This window comes from Cloeon dipterum, chromosome 1 (assembly GCF_949628265.1).
Source record: "Cloeon dipterum chromosome 1, ieCloDipt1.1, whole genome shotgun sequence".
NCBI lineage: Eukaryota > Metazoa > Arthropoda > Insecta > Ephemeroptera > Baetidae > Cloeon > Cloeon dipterum.
The window spans coordinates 8870938-8887091 of NC_088786.1; the positions used below are offsets into that span (position 1 = coordinate 8870938).

At 38.5% G+C, this 16154-nt stretch overlaps 4 protein-coding genes across 4 annotated transcripts; all 4 read right to left on the reverse strand.

Moving 5' to 3' along the window:
• Positions 1-414: 414 nt before the first annotated feature.
• On the reverse strand, positions 415-5207 carry LOC135934835 (uncharacterized). Its single transcript, XM_065476832.1, has 13 exons — positions 4857-5207; positions 4554-4804; positions 4292-4505; positions 4015-4237; positions 3745-3964; positions 3367-3679; positions 2738-2793; positions 2056-2449; positions 1749-1999; positions 1478-1691; positions 1201-1423; positions 928-1147; positions 415-870 (listed from the first exon to the last, which is right to left on the reverse strand). Exons 1-13 carry the CDS (start codon positions 5190-5192, stop codon positions 549-551), a joined length of 3237 nt encoding a protein of 1078 aa, XP_065332904.1. The 5' UTR covers positions 5193-5207; the 3' UTR covers positions 415-548.
• Positions 5208-5391: 184 nt separating this feature from the next.
• On the reverse strand, positions 5392-7862 carry LOC135934579 (uncharacterized). Its single transcript, XM_065476449.1, has 6 exons — positions 7513-7862; positions 6942-7280; positions 6499-6772; positions 6000-6223; positions 5730-5949; positions 5392-5673 (listed from the first exon to the last, which is right to left on the reverse strand). Exons 1-4 carry the CDS (start codon positions 7734-7736, stop codon positions 6125-6127), a joined length of 936 nt encoding a protein of 311 aa, XP_065332521.1. The 5' UTR covers positions 7737-7862; the 3' UTR covers positions 5392-5673; positions 5730-5949; positions 6000-6124.
• A 122-nt stretch (positions 7863-7984) lies between these two features.
• On the reverse strand, positions 7985-13008 carry LOC135934837 (uncharacterized). The gene is made up of 12 exons (XM_065476833.1): positions 12726-13008; positions 12011-12355; positions 11682-11955; positions 11261-11483; positions 10929-11148; positions 10614-10872; positions 9777-10015; positions 9298-9636; positions 8886-9159; positions 8612-8834; positions 8330-8549; positions 7985-8269 (listed from the first exon to the last, which is right to left on the reverse strand). Exons 1-12 carry the CDS (start codon positions 12926-12928, stop codon positions 8011-8013), a joined length of 3078 nt encoding a protein of 1025 aa, XP_065332905.1. The 5' UTR covers positions 12929-13008; the 3' UTR covers positions 7985-8010.
• A 786-nt stretch (positions 13009-13794) lies between these two features.
• On the reverse strand, positions 13795-16143 carry LOC135934577 (UDP-glucosyltransferase 2-like). The gene is made up of 6 exons (XM_065476447.1): positions 15809-16143; positions 15088-15432; positions 14759-15032; positions 14399-14621; positions 14127-14346; positions 13795-14068 (listed from the first exon to the last, which is right to left on the reverse strand). The coding sequence occupies exons 1-6, from the start codon at positions 16012-16014 to the stop codon at positions 13807-13809; spliced, it is 1530 nt and encodes a 509-aa protein (XP_065332519.1). The 5' UTR covers positions 16015-16143; the 3' UTR covers positions 13795-13806.
• Between the last annotated feature and the right edge of the window lie 11 nt (positions 16144-16154).

The following is a 16154-nucleotide window of genomic DNA, read 5'->3' on the forward strand; positions in this document are numbered from 1 at the left end:
TTATGAAATTATGAGCGACAAGCACTTGAGTCCGGTCAACACCGACAGTCAAGCATTGTTCGTCAGCATAAAAAATAAATTGCTGCAAAAGAGCTTTATTTTAAGTTAAATAACTATACTCTTTGAAAATAATTTAGTTTGGTTTTAACTCTACAACAAATAGTTTTTTTGCGTTATAGGCACAATAAACTTGAACGTTTTTACTCAATACCGTATTAAATAAATTAATCAGCGGGGCGGCTCCTTCTCCACGAGTCAAGAAATTAATTACAGAGTACGAAACAGTTTGCATCAGTTTAGCAGACCTTGAACTCAAACTCAATTTTCCCTCTAACTCAATCTGATGAATTCTAAAGAATATAATTATCTTTCTTGGAAAAGGCAAACTAGTATAGAGATTGAATAGTTCACAGATAAAAATTAAAATTTCAGTTTATTTTTGACATTTGTTATATTGTTTGTTTGTAATATGTAGTTGCTTTTACAGCTATTTACAAAACAGAAAGAATGGATAACCGCAGTCTACAATTGTTTGGGGTATTTAAACCTTACTCAGCCTTTCTTTTGCTCTTTTTTGATTTAGATGGAGAAGTCTCGCTTTGCTTCTTATTGCTGTTTGATTTTCTCCTACAACAGCACCACTTGATTAGATAAGAATCGAAGATAAGCACAGTCGATAGCACAGCGAAAATAGCTCCGTAAACGTCGATGAGGTGAACCTGCCACCAGCTCATGTCCGTGGCCGCAGTCCGCAAATGCGGGGCACCGTTGTGTCGCAACACGTACTCGGTCCAGAACACGGCCCTGTCCAATGGACTTTCCGGCTGGTCTCGTACCCTCGTCTTCAACTCCTGGGCATTTTTGTAGAATCTAAGTAGAGGTCATGAAAATAATTACGGGGATGATTAAAATTGTGGTTTTCTTTACGATGGATCGTTGATGACAGATTTGATCGCATTGATAATGTTCTGTTTGCTTAAATTGTTGTAGTCCAAGCCCACGGCCAGGCCCATTCGCGATGATTTTGCCACGTTTAACTGTTGATCACCGAAAAATGGAATTCCAACGAGTGGCACTCCGTGATAAGCCGCCTCCTGAGTGCTCAATAGTCCGCCATGAGTGATGAATAACTTCAAATTGGGATGAGCTTTAGCATAATTTTATATAAATAAAAATTTAAACAATCGGAAAATTTAAGACCTAGTACAGCTTGCTGGGGAAGCCACTTTCCAATTTTGACGTTATTTGGTTTGTTTGGCATTTCCTCTGTTTCCCATTTGAAAATCACGCGTTGGGGTAGCTCAGAAAATGCATCCAGCAGAGCAGCCACTTTTTCTTCCGGAAACTGGGATCCTTGAATAAAAGACCCCATCGAAAAATAGATCACGCCATCCTTGGCTCCGTCCATAAATTCTTGTAGATCCTGTTATAATCTCATTTAGTATTTGTGAAAAATTTACGTTTTAAAAATTTTTACTTTTGGAAGTTTTTCATTTTTGTCCTTGATGTGCATTCCACCTGCATCAACGACTCCAGGGTTCAAGGGCCGAGGGTTATTCAAAGTGAAGTGATTGTTATAGATTACGAGGCTGAGATTTTTCTCCATTGCCTCGATGGATGGAATGTTGGGACCGAAAAACTCTTTTGCCGCATCATGCATGGCTGGTTTAAGGAAAAAAGTGGCCAGGAAGCTGTGATTGGTAAAAACGAAATATTTTGTTGCTTGCACGTTAACTTTTAAAACTCACTCGACTAAATGGGACATCACGGTATTGGAAACTCGTTCCGCAAACGTCATCTTTGAGGTGAGGGGTAAAAACATATTCGGCACGTAAGACCTGGGCTCAGGGTTAGCCATGTCCATTCCCATTCCCAAGTTTCCTCCTGAACTTATGCCGATCATTGGGGCACTGTTGATGTAACCGAAAGGCAGGAAGCATTGGCTGAAGAACGTTGAAATGATCACCAAGTCAAATTTTTCTTGCAATAGTGGCTTAATCTTAAAAACGAATTAAATTTTAAAACACATACCCCTCATATAAAATTAAATCTCACTTGGGGCATTTGCAGGACAGCAGGACAAAGCTTCAGGAACAGGTCTAACATGGTAAAAGCTTTGCTCAAAGGGCCTTTTTCTGTTTGAGTGAGAGGGTTGAAATTAGCTGAAAATAACTCCATCAATTCGATAGGGATTTCTTTATAGTTGGCCGAAGTTTTCTTGGTTGGAAAGGCAGTGACGATGGTCAAGTCGTGACCGCGGTTCGCCAGCTCCTTGGTCAGCGCCGTGAAAAAGTGGTTGTGGCTCTGCCCGGAAACGCCAAAGAGGCCCAAAATTCGGGCCCCGTGGGCTGCTGAAAGGCCCACGCAGAAAACTAACGCCAACAAGCAAAGCCGCATGGTTGAAACTGATTGAGAATCGGCAGTCGCACTGCAATAAAGAGCAGGATTGCTTCAGCCTCAGTCCGCGACCTTGCCAGGCCGCGATGATAAGTATGTATATAGTAGAGGAGCAGGCAGCTGAATTAAATACCATTATCACTCCATCTCTTGGCCAGTCCGATTAAGTTTAAGCTTTGGGGTTTTAGAGATTAATAAGAACATTTTCAAGCGAAATTCCATAAAATATAAAACCATTTACAGAAAATTACAAACCAGCTAACAGATATGGTGCCGTCATTATAATTTACAGTTTTTGAATACCTCAATTAAGTGATTTCCAATTCAATGATCTTGCAACTTTGCATTCTTGGCTATGGAGTTTTCATTCAACGTGTTGAAGCCAAAATCCGCAACCTGCTTGGTAGGAACGACAGCAAAGTTTTTAAGTATAAAAATTCTTCTTATGTGTACTTTGTTCAAAATCTCTATCTCTGCCTCTCTGAATTGGTTATAAACCTAAATTACATTGAGAATTTAACGTTGGTTCTTTTGTTTTGAAAACGGTCGAAGCTTCAAGTTAGCGGTCAGAAATTAAATGCTTACACAAGTGCTTAAAAATGCAATAAAAATAAAATAAATTTAACAGGATCCTGAGAGTGAAAATTAAATTGAAATACATTCCTTTCTAGTTTATTATTTTTAAGGCCTGAGAAAGAATTGATAATTTTTACGTCTCACCCTCTTGAATTTTTTCAGCAACGCTTCAAAAAACGGCACATATGCAAGCCATTGTTTATTCTTTAAATAATCTTGTTGAAGTGAAGAGACCTAAAACTACAAAGATAAAATCGAATTAAAAGAAACCGTTCAGTTTTTAAAAAAAATTGTGATTGTTTAATGCGAAATAGATAATTTATACATCTATTGTGTAGAACTTTAAAAAAATCAATAATAGCCAGTGGAGTATTCGTTAATGTCTTATTCAGCCTTTCTTTTGTTGTTTCTAGATTTAGTTGACGAAGCCTCGCTTTGCTTCTTATTGCTGTTAGTTTTATTCCTACAACAGCAACACTTAATGACATAATAATCGAAAACAAGAAAAGCCGATAGCACCGCGAAAATAGCTCCGTAAACGTCGATGAGGTGAACCTGCCACCAGGTCATGTCCGTGGCCGCAGTACGCAAATGCTGGGCACCGTTGTGTCGCAACACGTACTCGGTCCAGAACACGGCCCGGTCTAGAGGACTTTCCGGCTGGTCTCGTACCCTTTTCTTCAAATCCTGGGCATTTTTGTAGTAACTAAATAAAATAAGGTCGTTTAAATACTTGAAGGCAATGGGATTTAAATAGATATATAACCCTACGATGGTTCATTGGTGACAGTTTTGATCGCTTTCATTATGGTCTGCTTTTTTAAAGTGTTGTAGTCCAATCCTACAGCGAGGCCCATTCGCGATGATTTTGCCACGTTTAACTGTTGATCACCGAAAAATGGAATTCCAACGAGTGGCACTCCGTGATAAGCCGCCTCCTGAGTGCTCAATAGTCCGCCATGAGTGATGAATAGCTTCAAATTGGGATGAGCTTTAGCATAATTTTTATAAAAAAAATTAAACAATCGGAAAATTTAAGACCTAGCACAGCTTGCTGGGGAAGCCACTTCCCAATTTTGACATTATCTGGTTTGTTTGGCATTGCCTCTGTTTCCCATTTGAAAATCACACGTTGGGGCAGCTCAGAAAATGCGTCCAGCAGAGCTTTCAGTTTTTCTTCCGGGAATTCTGATCCTTTAATGTAAGACCCCATCGAAAAATATATGATTCCATCCTTGGCCCCGTCCATAAATTCTTGTAGATCCTGTTTATTTAAGTAAAATATAATGATACAAATTTTAAAAATCAATAATTTTACTTTTGGAAGTTTTTCATTTTTGTCTTTGATGTGCATTCCACCCGCGTCAATGACTCCAGGGTTTAAGGGCCGAGGATTGTTCAAGGTGAAGTGGTTGTTGTAAATTACGAGGCTGAGATTTTTCTCCATTTCCTCAATGGTTGGAATGTTGGGACCGAAAAACTCTTTTGCCGCATCATACATAACTGGCTTATGAACAAAGGTGGCCAAAAAGCTGAGAAATTTATTAGTTTAATATTATCTATACGTGATTTAAACAGACCTGATTAGATGGGATAACAAAGTATTAGTAACTCGTTCCAGAAACGTCATCTTTGAAGTGAGGGGTAGAAACAAATTCGGCACGTAAGACCTTGGTTCGGGGTTAGCCATGTCCATTCCCATTCCCAAACTTCCTGCTGCACTTATGCCGATCATTGGGGCACCGTTGATGTATCCAAAAGGCAGGAAGCATTGGCTGAAGAACGTTGAAATGATCACCAAATCAAATTTTTCTTCCAGCAGTGGTTTAATCTACACAAAATTTTAATTTCATTTATTTATTTAAACCAGAACAACATCTCACCTGGGGCAAGTTCAGTATGGTAGGACAAAGTTTCTTGAACATTCCTAACATGGAAAAAAGTCTGCTCAACGTGCCCTCTTCTGTCTGGCTTAGAGGGTTGAAATTCGCTGAAAATAACTCCATTAATTCGACCGGTATTTCTTTATAATTGGCCGAAGTTTTCTTGGTTGGAAAGGCAGTGACGATGGTCAAGTCGTGGCCGCGGTTCGCTAGCTCCTTGGTCAGCGCCGTGAAAAAGTGGTTGTGGCTCTTCCCGGAGACGCCGAAGAGGCCCAAAATTTGGGCTCCGTGGGCCGCCGAGAGGCAAAATATTAACGCCACCAAGCTCAGCCGCATAGTTGCTACTGATAGAAACCTGCGAGTCACTATGTTTGGTGCACCGCAAGAAAGAGGAGGAGTGTCTTAGCCTTGGTCTGTGACCTTGTTGCGATGCCAAATGAGAGAAAAAAAGAGGCGACTGAATTTTATGCTATATTCGCTCCATCTCTGGGTATCAAATAGATGAAATTGCTTTTAAAAATAAAATACGAATTAAAATTTTTAATTTAATTTTTCTTTAATATTTTTAAAAATGCATTTTGTAAGGAAAGACAAGATCTTGGTCCACATGAAGATTATTACTACAACAAACGCAAGAAGGAGTGCAATAACATCGAGTGAGTGCAGTTGAATGAAACTGAAGTGCGCACTAGCAGGCTGGAGATACTTTGAACCATTGTTGCGAATGACGTGCTCTACCCAAAAAACGGCTTCTTCCAGCGGACTGCTCATTCGGTCTCGAGCCACTGCTGACGCCCTCAGAGCTTTTTCCTTAAAACTTAAACAAAAAACATTTTAAATATTTTAAAAATACAGTCTCTATAAGAATACAACCTTTCTTCGCTTAAAACATTAAAAATTGCGCCTTCGAAACTGTCTCTCGTGAAATCTAAATAGCTGACTCGCACACCTATGCCAATTCGCACCACCGTTTCGGCATTTTTGTGTTGGTCAATGTAAAACGGAATAACCACCAAAGGCACTCCATGGTGCACGGCTTCGTGGATGCTGAGGCGGCCGCCGTGCGAAATGAACAGCCGGATGTTTTTGTGGCCTGCAATAGAAAAATAAAGCCATTTTTAATTCCCAAAAGCCCATTTTTACCGAGAATGTCTTGCTGTGAGAGCCACTTCCTGATCATGACGTTGTCAGGCTTGCCAGGCAAATTGTCCTCTTCAAATTTCCACAAAACCTTCAGTTTGAGATTGCCAAGAACTAGCAATATGCTATTAATTGTTTCTTTGGGAAGCAGGCCTGCTTTTAACATTTGTACCAAGGCTCATGTAGATAAATCCCTCTTCAGCGCTGTCCACAAAATCTCTTACGCTCTGAATGTGTTAAATTAACTAAATTAGAATTAAAGAGAGGTTGTTATATAAATCCATGAGCTTGCGTTTAGCGTTAACATGCTGCGTGTAATTTATTTCATCAGAAAGAAAAACTATTTGTTTAAGTTCTTAATTAAATTATTCAATTATTATACATGAATAATAATTATTAAAAATTTTGAAATCGACTGAATACAATTTTACTTGGTAGAGCTAAAAAAATAACTGTAGTTTAGTATACAATCAAAAATAAATAAATAAAATTAAATATTTACCACTTGTAGATTAGCTACATTGCTTGATCTACATTGCAAACAACCGACTTCCTTTGCATTTGGAGGCAAAATCCTCGCCAAGTCGAAACCTTGAGGACCAGAGTTCATAAGAAAAAAGTCAATTTTTTTCACTGCCTCCTCGATTTTTTCAGCAATACTCCCAAACACTTCATTGGCCAGCGATTGTTGCTTCTTTAAATACTCGTTGTACAAGTATTTTTCGTAGTAAAGACAAATAAAATTGATAAAGCGATCAAGAAACTTCATTGGCGTGCTGCAAGTATAAATATCATTCTTAATTTTTATTAGAATTTTATAGAGTTGCTTTTAAAATAATTATAAAACTGCGGCATTACGAAAGTGGAAGTTCTTAGTATAACAAGTCGCAATGACTGGATTTGATTTAAAGAGGAAAGCTATAAATTGAAATCATATTTTCCAACCTAAATGAAAAAACGGGCTGAGCGAACACTGAAGGGTAGTTTTCAGCGCCGATCATTTGCCAGTTCCATTGCCCGTCGCCGAACGCATTAATCGCAACGATGGGCACTCCAAATCCAGTAAGCATACTCAAAAAGCTTTCGCTGTAGTGCATCTCGAGTATAATCAAATCGAAACGATGCTCTCTGTCGACCAAAAATCGTTTCACAACATCACTTTTGACTTGCACTCGGCTGATCTCAAACGCACGCTGCCAAATTTTATCTGTCTGCTCTTTGACACCGAGTTGAGCGAAACTAAGGGTCACACTGGCGTCGAAGTGACCTCCAATATTATAAAAGCTGCAAAAATAAGTTTTAATTTGGAGAATTTTAGTTGGGGAAAATCAATTTTTCTAAACTATCGAATATTTTGCCATGGAATATTTTTTCACATTTCTTATAAAAAAATATGTGAGTATAAATATATTTGAAATATTTTTCTCTCTAAGTGATCATGATTTTAATATTTTTATGTGATTCATTTTGGACTATTGATTTTCCATTTTTAACATTTTTTGTAGCTTATTATAACCTGATTCCTGTCTTGTTTTGAGCAGAAAACGGAGAGAGCACAGTCACCTGGTGTCCCTTTTCCGCCAATGCCTCCAGAAGGCACCTGTTCCAAATTCCGTGACTCGGCGACACCATTGGAGTTACGGCCAGAATTTTAGAGCCGCCGGCGAGCTCAGCTTTTGTCATCAGCATCACAACGAACATGACCGCGAGCGGGCGCAGGATAAAGAGCCGCGTGTGCATGCTGGGAGCAGCTAGACGAACGACTGCGATCCAGAAGACTCTTGTTAACTATTATACAAATAGTAACAGTCGTCCCACACTCCAGCGTAATTTGAATACGCTTCCTCTGCAGCATCACTAATGTCACCAGCAGCTGTTATCAGTTACCATAAATTATAAGCGCTCTTGGATAAAACTTTATTTCTGAACAAAGAAATTTCTTGAAGTTCTATGATAAATTTTTTGTCACCATAAAAATGAAGAAAACATTATTGTTCTTAAAAGACGAGCAAGTTTATTGAATTTTGACTTTCTCCTTCTTTGAGCAGAGGAACTTTTTCAAGAGGAACGCAATTAGAACAAGAGGTGAGAGCAGAAATGCAATCACGTCGATTGAATGGAGCTGGATCCAGTTGAGGTGCTGGCCGGCCGGTCGCAAGTGCTTTGCTCCTTTGTGCCGAATAACGTACTCGATCCAAAAAATTGCCTCTTCCAACGGCGTGTGCAGCGTGTCTTTGGCGATCGACGAGTACCGCTGAGCGTTTTCTCTGTAACTATAATAATAGATTTTGTATTATTTTAATCATTTGAATGATATAACTGTTATTTATTACAACGGATTATTAAGCACTTCTTGAATGGCCTGGGCAAACTTCTCTCTGGTGAATTTCAAAAACTCTAAAGAAACTCCGACGCCCGTGTTGATTGCTTTTGCTCCGTTTTTGTACTGATCAGCGAAAAAAGGAATGACAACGAGCGGCACGCCGTGGTAATTTGCCTCTTGAGTGCTGAGCCGGCCACCGTGCGTAATGAAAGCTCGCATATTATTGTGGCCTATAATAATTTAAAAATTAGGTTAGGATGCTTCGAACACACTTATCAAATCTTGGGATTGCCTAATACGTCCTGCTGAGAAAGCCACTTGTTGATTAGGACATTCTTTGGTTTGCCAGGCAGGTCGTCGTCCTCAAATTTCCACAAAACCTTTAGTTTCAGAGAGCCAAAAACTTCCAAAATCTCCTTTTTCACTTCAGTTGGAAGATCGGTACTCTTGATATTAGACCCAAGGCTGAAGAAAATGAATCCGTCCGTTGCACTGTCCAGGAATTCTCTGACGTTCTAATCAACATGAGTGTGAAAATTTCCATATATAAAATTTATATCTTTTACGGGTTGGAGTTTGCTTGGGTCAGCTGGTCTGCACTGCAGGCAGCCTACTTCCTTAAAATTCGGCGGCAGGGCCCTGCCTAAGTCCACGCCTGGAGGTCCATTATTTACCAAGAAAAAGTCGAAATTCCTTTCAACCTCGTCTATTTGAGCCGCTTCATTTCCGAAAGCATGTTTTGCCAAGGCCTGTTGGACTTTGAGGGAATTACTTCTCTTAATGCGATCGTAGACTAGAACCATGAAATTGATAACTCTTTGAGGGAATGTCATTGGGTACCTGAAAAAACACACTAAATTAAAAAAATGAGTACACAAATTTAAATAAAAAATATTTTGCCTCAAAAAAAGATCTGTAATAATAAATTGGCATCAAATATGAAACAAAAAAACATTGAGAACAGCAAAAAGTTCATACTTGTAAGGCAGAATAGAACTAGGGAATATTGAAGAGCGAACATCAACCCCGAACGCGTCCCAGTTCCACCATGCGTCAGCGTAGGCGTTGATTCCAACAATCGGTGCTTGGAATTTAGGCAAAATTGCCGTGAAAACGTCGCTGAAGCACATCTCAAGGATGACAAGGTCGTACTTTTCTTTATTGTTGATCAGCAGCCTTTTGGACACTTCCGATTGAACTTGACCGGGGTTCACTTCTGTAGAAAAATCCCAGAATGCATCGACGTTGCCTTTGACACTCAAATGGGCATATTCGAGGAAGTTCTCATCTTCCATTAGCCCACCGATATCATGGTAGCTTAAATAGAAAAGTTTTTATTTTAACAAAACGGTCGTTTGTTTTAAATATTATAAAAAATGATCTTTAAACGAAAAAAAGCAAAAAAAGGATTACAAATTTTAGAATAAAAAATTACCAAGGTAGAAATATAAATTCACCTGATTCCAGTCCTGTTCTTGCCCACGAAAGGGATGATAGCGGTGACGTCATGGCCCTTGTCGGCCAGCCCCTCGAACAGGGCACGATTCCAGATGCCGTGGCTTGGCGAGATGACGGGCGCGATGGCCAGGATTTTGGCACCGAGCGTCTGCTGGCACCCGGCAAACAAAAAAGTGAGAGCGAGCGCCACAGATAACAGGCGCAGCCTCATCTCGTTGATTTCACCTCGCTTGGCTGACTACTGTAACTGCGATGCGAGCATGACCAAAGTCAAATTGCTTGATAGAGCCCGTGGCTCCCTCTAAAACTGATTGCAATGACAATCTCCACTTGTGTTGCCAATCATGAGAGTCAGCCTTCAAAACTTTTCCTCGCCTGATTTTGATTAATTTAACTTTCCAATGATTTCTATTTTGAATTAATGTGTTTTGAAAATATCAGTGTAAATATAGCGTTAATTTTATTCATTAACAGTGCAAATCAAGTAATTTGCAATTAGCTAAATGCTCTCTTTCATAAAAATTAGCTTAAGAGAAGATAGAAAATAAATTTTAAATTGTATTCTATATTAAATATAACCCTGTAAAATACATGGTTTGGTGATGTTTTGAGCCCTGTATCTTTTTTTTTTAGAAAATCATATTTATTGGAAAAAACATTACAAGTCCAGCCAATTCAAGACGAATTGACGGCTGGTATCTTGTAATCATTTTCTTAAAGACAGATTAAATTCCTCTCTTACTCGTGGATATTTAATTTTATTTGTACCTTTTCTTTCTTTTAATTTTGTCAATATATGTTATGAAAAAGTTTAGAATTCTCGATTTATGCACTTAATTGGTTTTAATTTTATTTTGTTTTCTCCTGCAGAGAAGCTTGAGCAAAACAACAATTGGAGCAGTAATAGTCAGCAGGAAAAGCACGATTACGTCCAGCGAGTGGAGTTGGAACCAATTCAAATGGTGTCCTGCGGTTCGAAGGTGTTTAGTGCCGTTGTGTCGAATCATGTACTCGACCCAAAACACAGCCTCTTCTAGCGGCGTGTTGATTCTGTCCTTTGCGATTGCCGAGCGAACCCAAGCCTTTTCTTTGAACCTGATTTAATGAAAATTTAGAATTATACTGATTTAAATGATCATCAAATAATTTACAGTGGATTATTTAAAACTTCATTAACACTCCATTCGAATTTCTCCTTTGTGAACAGCAAAAACTCCAGCTTGAGGCCAACTCCGGTTTTTACAACTGCTTCCGCGTTCTTGTGCTGGTCCAGGAAAAAAGGGATTGCCAACATTGGTGTCCCGTGGTAGGTGGCCTCTTGTGTGCTCAAACGTCCACCGTGCGTGATAAAAAGGCGAGCGTTTTTGTGGCCTGTCGTTAGCATAAAATAAATTAATAAGTTTTGGAGCAGCAGGGCATGCTTCTGTACACGGAAAACCAAATTGTAATTGTTTCCCAAAATTTCAAGCGTTAATCAGCTTACCAAGAACATCCTGCTGCGAAAGCCACTTATTAATCATCACATTATTTGGTTTTCCTGGAAGATCGTCTCTTTCGAACTTCCACAAAACCTTAAGCTTCAGCTTGCCAAAAACTTCTAATATCCCATCAATCACTTGTTGCGGCAGCATGATGCTCTTGACGTTTGTGCCAAGACTGAAGAAAATAAAGCCGTCGTTCGCACTGTCGAGGAACTCTTTCACTTCCTAAAATAATTTTAATAACGAAATATCGGCAAGACAGGGAATGGATCGAAACGGGCCTTTTGTGATGTTTGTTTAAGACACTGGTGCGTGCCACACAATTTCCCCGAAGTCACAAGAAACAATTTTATTAAATAAATTTATTGAAATTTTATTTAAATATATTTTTTATGATTTCTTTTGATAGATAAAAATAATGACCTTTTGTAGCTTGTCAGGATTCGCTGGCCTGCACTGAAGACAGCCTACTTCCTTGACATTTGGTGGTAAAATTCTGCCAGGATCGACTCCTGGAGGACCAGAGTTGATGATCATGAACTCCAAATTGTACAATACGTCTTCGATTTTTGCCACGTCATTTCCGAATTTTTCATAAGCGAGTGCCTGCTGCTTCTTCAAATACTGTCCGTAATGGTATTTGTCGTAGTAAAGCGTGAGAAAGTTTGCCGTTCGTTCGAAAAAACTCATTGGCGTTCTAAAATATAAAATAAAGTTATGCATTATCAAAATAAATTTTAAAACATTTGTACACGTAAGATAAAAGAGGCTGTACGTAAACCGAGGGATAATTATCCACGTTGAGGAAGTCCCAATTCCAAAATCCATCGGCGTAAGCGTCAATCGCGAAAATCGGTGCTTTGAATCTTGGCAAGATCGACGCAAAATGCTCTCCAAAGCAAAGCTCGAATATGATCAAATCGAACTTCTCATCGCTTTCAGACAGTTCATGCAGTTTTTTTGCAGCGCTCGATTCGATTTGCATCATACCAATTGCTGAAGCATAATCCCAAACCGCTTCCACGTGCTCTTTTGTGCTGAGACTCATCAAGTCTAGCACTCCTTCATCGGGAAAGGTCCCCTCGATCTCAAAGTAGCTGCAAGAGTTCAATAACAGAGTCAAAAATTATTAAAAATATAAAATCTCAATGGACGTAAACAGCTTGATTTGACAAGACATCAAATATAAAAAACATATTGTAAACTTATCCTCCTTCAGTAAAGCGTTGATTTTTGCCCTTAGTTTATTTTAAAATTTAAATTAATAATGACAGTTAATTGTCATTAAATTTTAGGCAAAATGCTCAAAATTTCCTAAAAATGCAGTTTTAAAGCATTATTTCACTTGGTTCCAATGAAAATTTAAAATCATTTAATGAGCGTACAAAATCCGATATTGCTTGCGAAATTAGAATACTTAAAAATCTTTCAGATATTCAGTTAAATTTTTATTCTTATCAAAACTACCTGATTCCAGTTTTATTTTTTCCAACGAACGGCATGAATGCCGTGACCTGGTGTCCCCTTTCCGCCAAAGCCTCCAGCAAAACTCTGTTCCATATTCCGTGGCTGGGCGACGGCAGTGGAGTAATCGCGAGGATTTTGGAAGAGTCAGCTCGCCAAGCCAAAGAAATTAGGACAATGAGGTGCGATAACAATAAGCGGCGCATGATAGCTGGTCTGCTGCCGACCGCTGCTGCAGACGGACTGAATGGACTGCTAACGCTGCAGTATTAAAACGATGGTGAAAAACTCCACCTCTCATCTTAGTGAGAGCGAAATCATTTTCAAGGTCAGCGCGCGGCTCCTCTACTCTGTTTATCATATTTTTGCCTAAAATAAATTGCTATCATCTTTGAGAAAAACAGCCAGTGGGATTTTGACTGCCTGTTTTTATTCATTTGCAATCGATGGGTACCGATAAGCGTTTTCGTTGATGTTTTTGTTACAGCAAAAAATTTATTTTGTAGGAAAGGTAGATTGTACTGCTTTAAACATATGACAAACTCAATAAAACCCTATTCATCTCACATTATAAATGCTCTGAACGCACATTCTCTTATCACTCAATGTAAATTCAAGGCTTCTTCATTCTTATTGGAGAAAACACCAGAAAGTAATTTGAGATTATATTAACCAAACATATTTAATTTATCGAATAGTGACCTCGAATTTTAAGTAATTTTAAAATTACAAAACCTGGCTAGATCAAGATAAAGTTTAGCTTCCCAAAAAGGTTTTTCATTTTTTAGTTCTAATTTTTCAAGATAAACAACGTTTAAAAATATTGCAAAACCCTATTTAAAATTCTAAATTGGGGTCAAAATCATCAATTTCAACAATTTACTGTACAAAAATATTGGGAACAGTTTTATGAAATAACATTTTCTGCTGGTTCATTTTAAGAAACCTCTACTACTCACGAGTTTCTATATCCATCGATTAAAGTCGTGGTCAATCTATTTTTTATGTTTTTTTTTTTTTTTTTTAGAAATTTGGCTTTTTCAATGAAAACACTTATAAATTTCAACTTGATTGCATGTATATCTTAATCATTTTTAATTTTCCGTTGTTTTTTCCTGCACAGAAGCTTCAACAATACAACAATTGGAGCAGTAATTGTAAGAAGTAAAAACGCTATCACGTCTAGCGAATAGAGCTGGCAACAATTCAAATGGTGTTCTGCGGGTCGGAGGTGTTTGGTGCCGTTGTGTCGAATCATATACTCGACCCAAAATACAGCCTCTTCTAGTGGTGTGGTGATTCTGTCTTTTGCGATTGCGGATCGGATCTGCGCACTTTCTTTGTACCTATAATTTCGTTATATGAATTAAATATAATCCTCTTTTTGGTTTTAAATTGCAATACCGAGGATTATTCAACACTTCGTGAATGCTCCACTCGAATTTTTCTTTAGTGAATTGTAAGAACCCAAGCTTGAGACCAACTCCTGCTTTAACGACGGTTTCTGCGTTCTTGTGCTGGTCCAGCATGAAGGGTATCGCCAACATTGGCGTTCCGTGGTAGGTGGCTTCTTGTGCACTTAACCGTCCGCCGTGCGTGATAAATAGGCGAGCGTTTTTATGGCCTTAAATTTTCAGTTTAGGATTGAATTACAAGCTTTCCAAAAATCAGCTTACCAAGGACATCCTGCTGTGAAAGCCACTTGTTAATCATGACATTATTCGGTTTTCCCGGAAGATCATCATTTTCGAACTTCCATAAAACCTTAAGCTTCAGCTTGCCGAAAACTTCTAATATTCCGTCAATCACTTCTTGCGGCAGCATTGTACTTTTGACGTTTGTGCCCAGACTGAAGAAAATAAAGCCGTCGTTTGCACCGTCAAGGAACTCTCGTACTTCCTGTAATTACACAACAAATGAAAAAGAGATTTTAGCTTTTTTGTATTGGTTTGTCCATAAAGGGATTCTTTTACAATTATTAATTTAGAAACAAATTTATTTTTTTTGGATCAGATTAATAATAAAAAAGTCACAACCTTTTGAAGCTTTTCAGGATTTACGGGTCTGCATTGCAAACAGCCTACTTCCTTGACATTCGGAGGTAAAATCCTTCCTGGATCAACTCCTGGAGGGCCAGAGTTAATGATCATAAACTCCAAATTGTACAATACGTCTTCGATTTTCGCCACATCATTTCCGAATTTGGCGTAAGCATGAGCTTGTTGCCTCTTCAAATACTGTCCATAATGGTACTTGTCGTAGTAAAGCGTGAGAAAGTTTGCTACTCGTTCGAAAAAACTCATTGGTGATCTAAAAAAAATTATTAATTATAGCTAACAATATTAACATTTTAAAAGATGCGCACACGTATGACAAAACGGACTGCACGTAAACCGAGGGTTGATTATTCACGTTGAGGAAGTCCCAGTTCCAGAATCCATCTGCGTAAGCGTTTATAGCGAAAATTGGCGCTTTAAACCTCGGAAAGAGAGAAGCAAAATGCTCTCCATAGCAGAGCTCGAATATGATCAAATCGAATTTCTCATCGCTTTCAGAAAGTTCCTGCAGTTTTTTCGCGGCGCTCGATTCGATTTGCAATGCACCGATTGCTAAGGCATATTCCCAAATTGCTTCCACATGCCCTTTTGGGCCGAGATTCGTCAATTCTAGAACTCCTTCGTCAGGGAAGATTCCCTCGATCTCAAAGTAGCTGCAAGATCGAGTTCAATGAGTATTAATAATAAAACCCTGGATGGACATAAATAGCATGCACCATATAGTAGTTGTAAGATATCATATCAGGAAGAGTGTATTAATTATCTATTATTTTTATGCCATATCCCATCTTAAAAATGTTGAAAATTTGATGCTGAGACAATTTATTTGGTTGCTTTGAGATATTTTTTCGTCAAAATTTCCAATTCAATCAATTCTGGGATTTTCCATCTTTGTTTTCCTTAAGCAAGTTGATGATTCCTCATTGAAGTGCACAATAGTAGTTAATAAAACAGTGCAAAAACAATTTTAGAACAAATAGAGAGGCTGCGTACTGATTCCTTTGATTTGAAGAATTTTCCCACCTTTACCTGATTCCAGTTTTATTTTTTCCAACGTAAGGCATGAACGCCGTGACCTGGTGTCCCTTTTCCGCCAAAGCTTCCAGTAGAATCCTGTACCATAATCCGTGGCTAGGTGATGGCAGCGGAGTGATCGCCAGGATTTTTGAAGCATCTACGCCGAAAGATGCAAAAAGAATAAAGACTACGAGGCGAGATAAAAATTGACGGGGCATATTATTTGCTTCTCTGACAGACTGTCGATCTACTCTGACTGATTAAAACTCTAACATAAACGAAATTTTAATTAGAATGCCACCTCTCTTTTTAATGCAAGATAAAAAATTATCAAGGTCCAGAGCAAGATTCTCTTTAT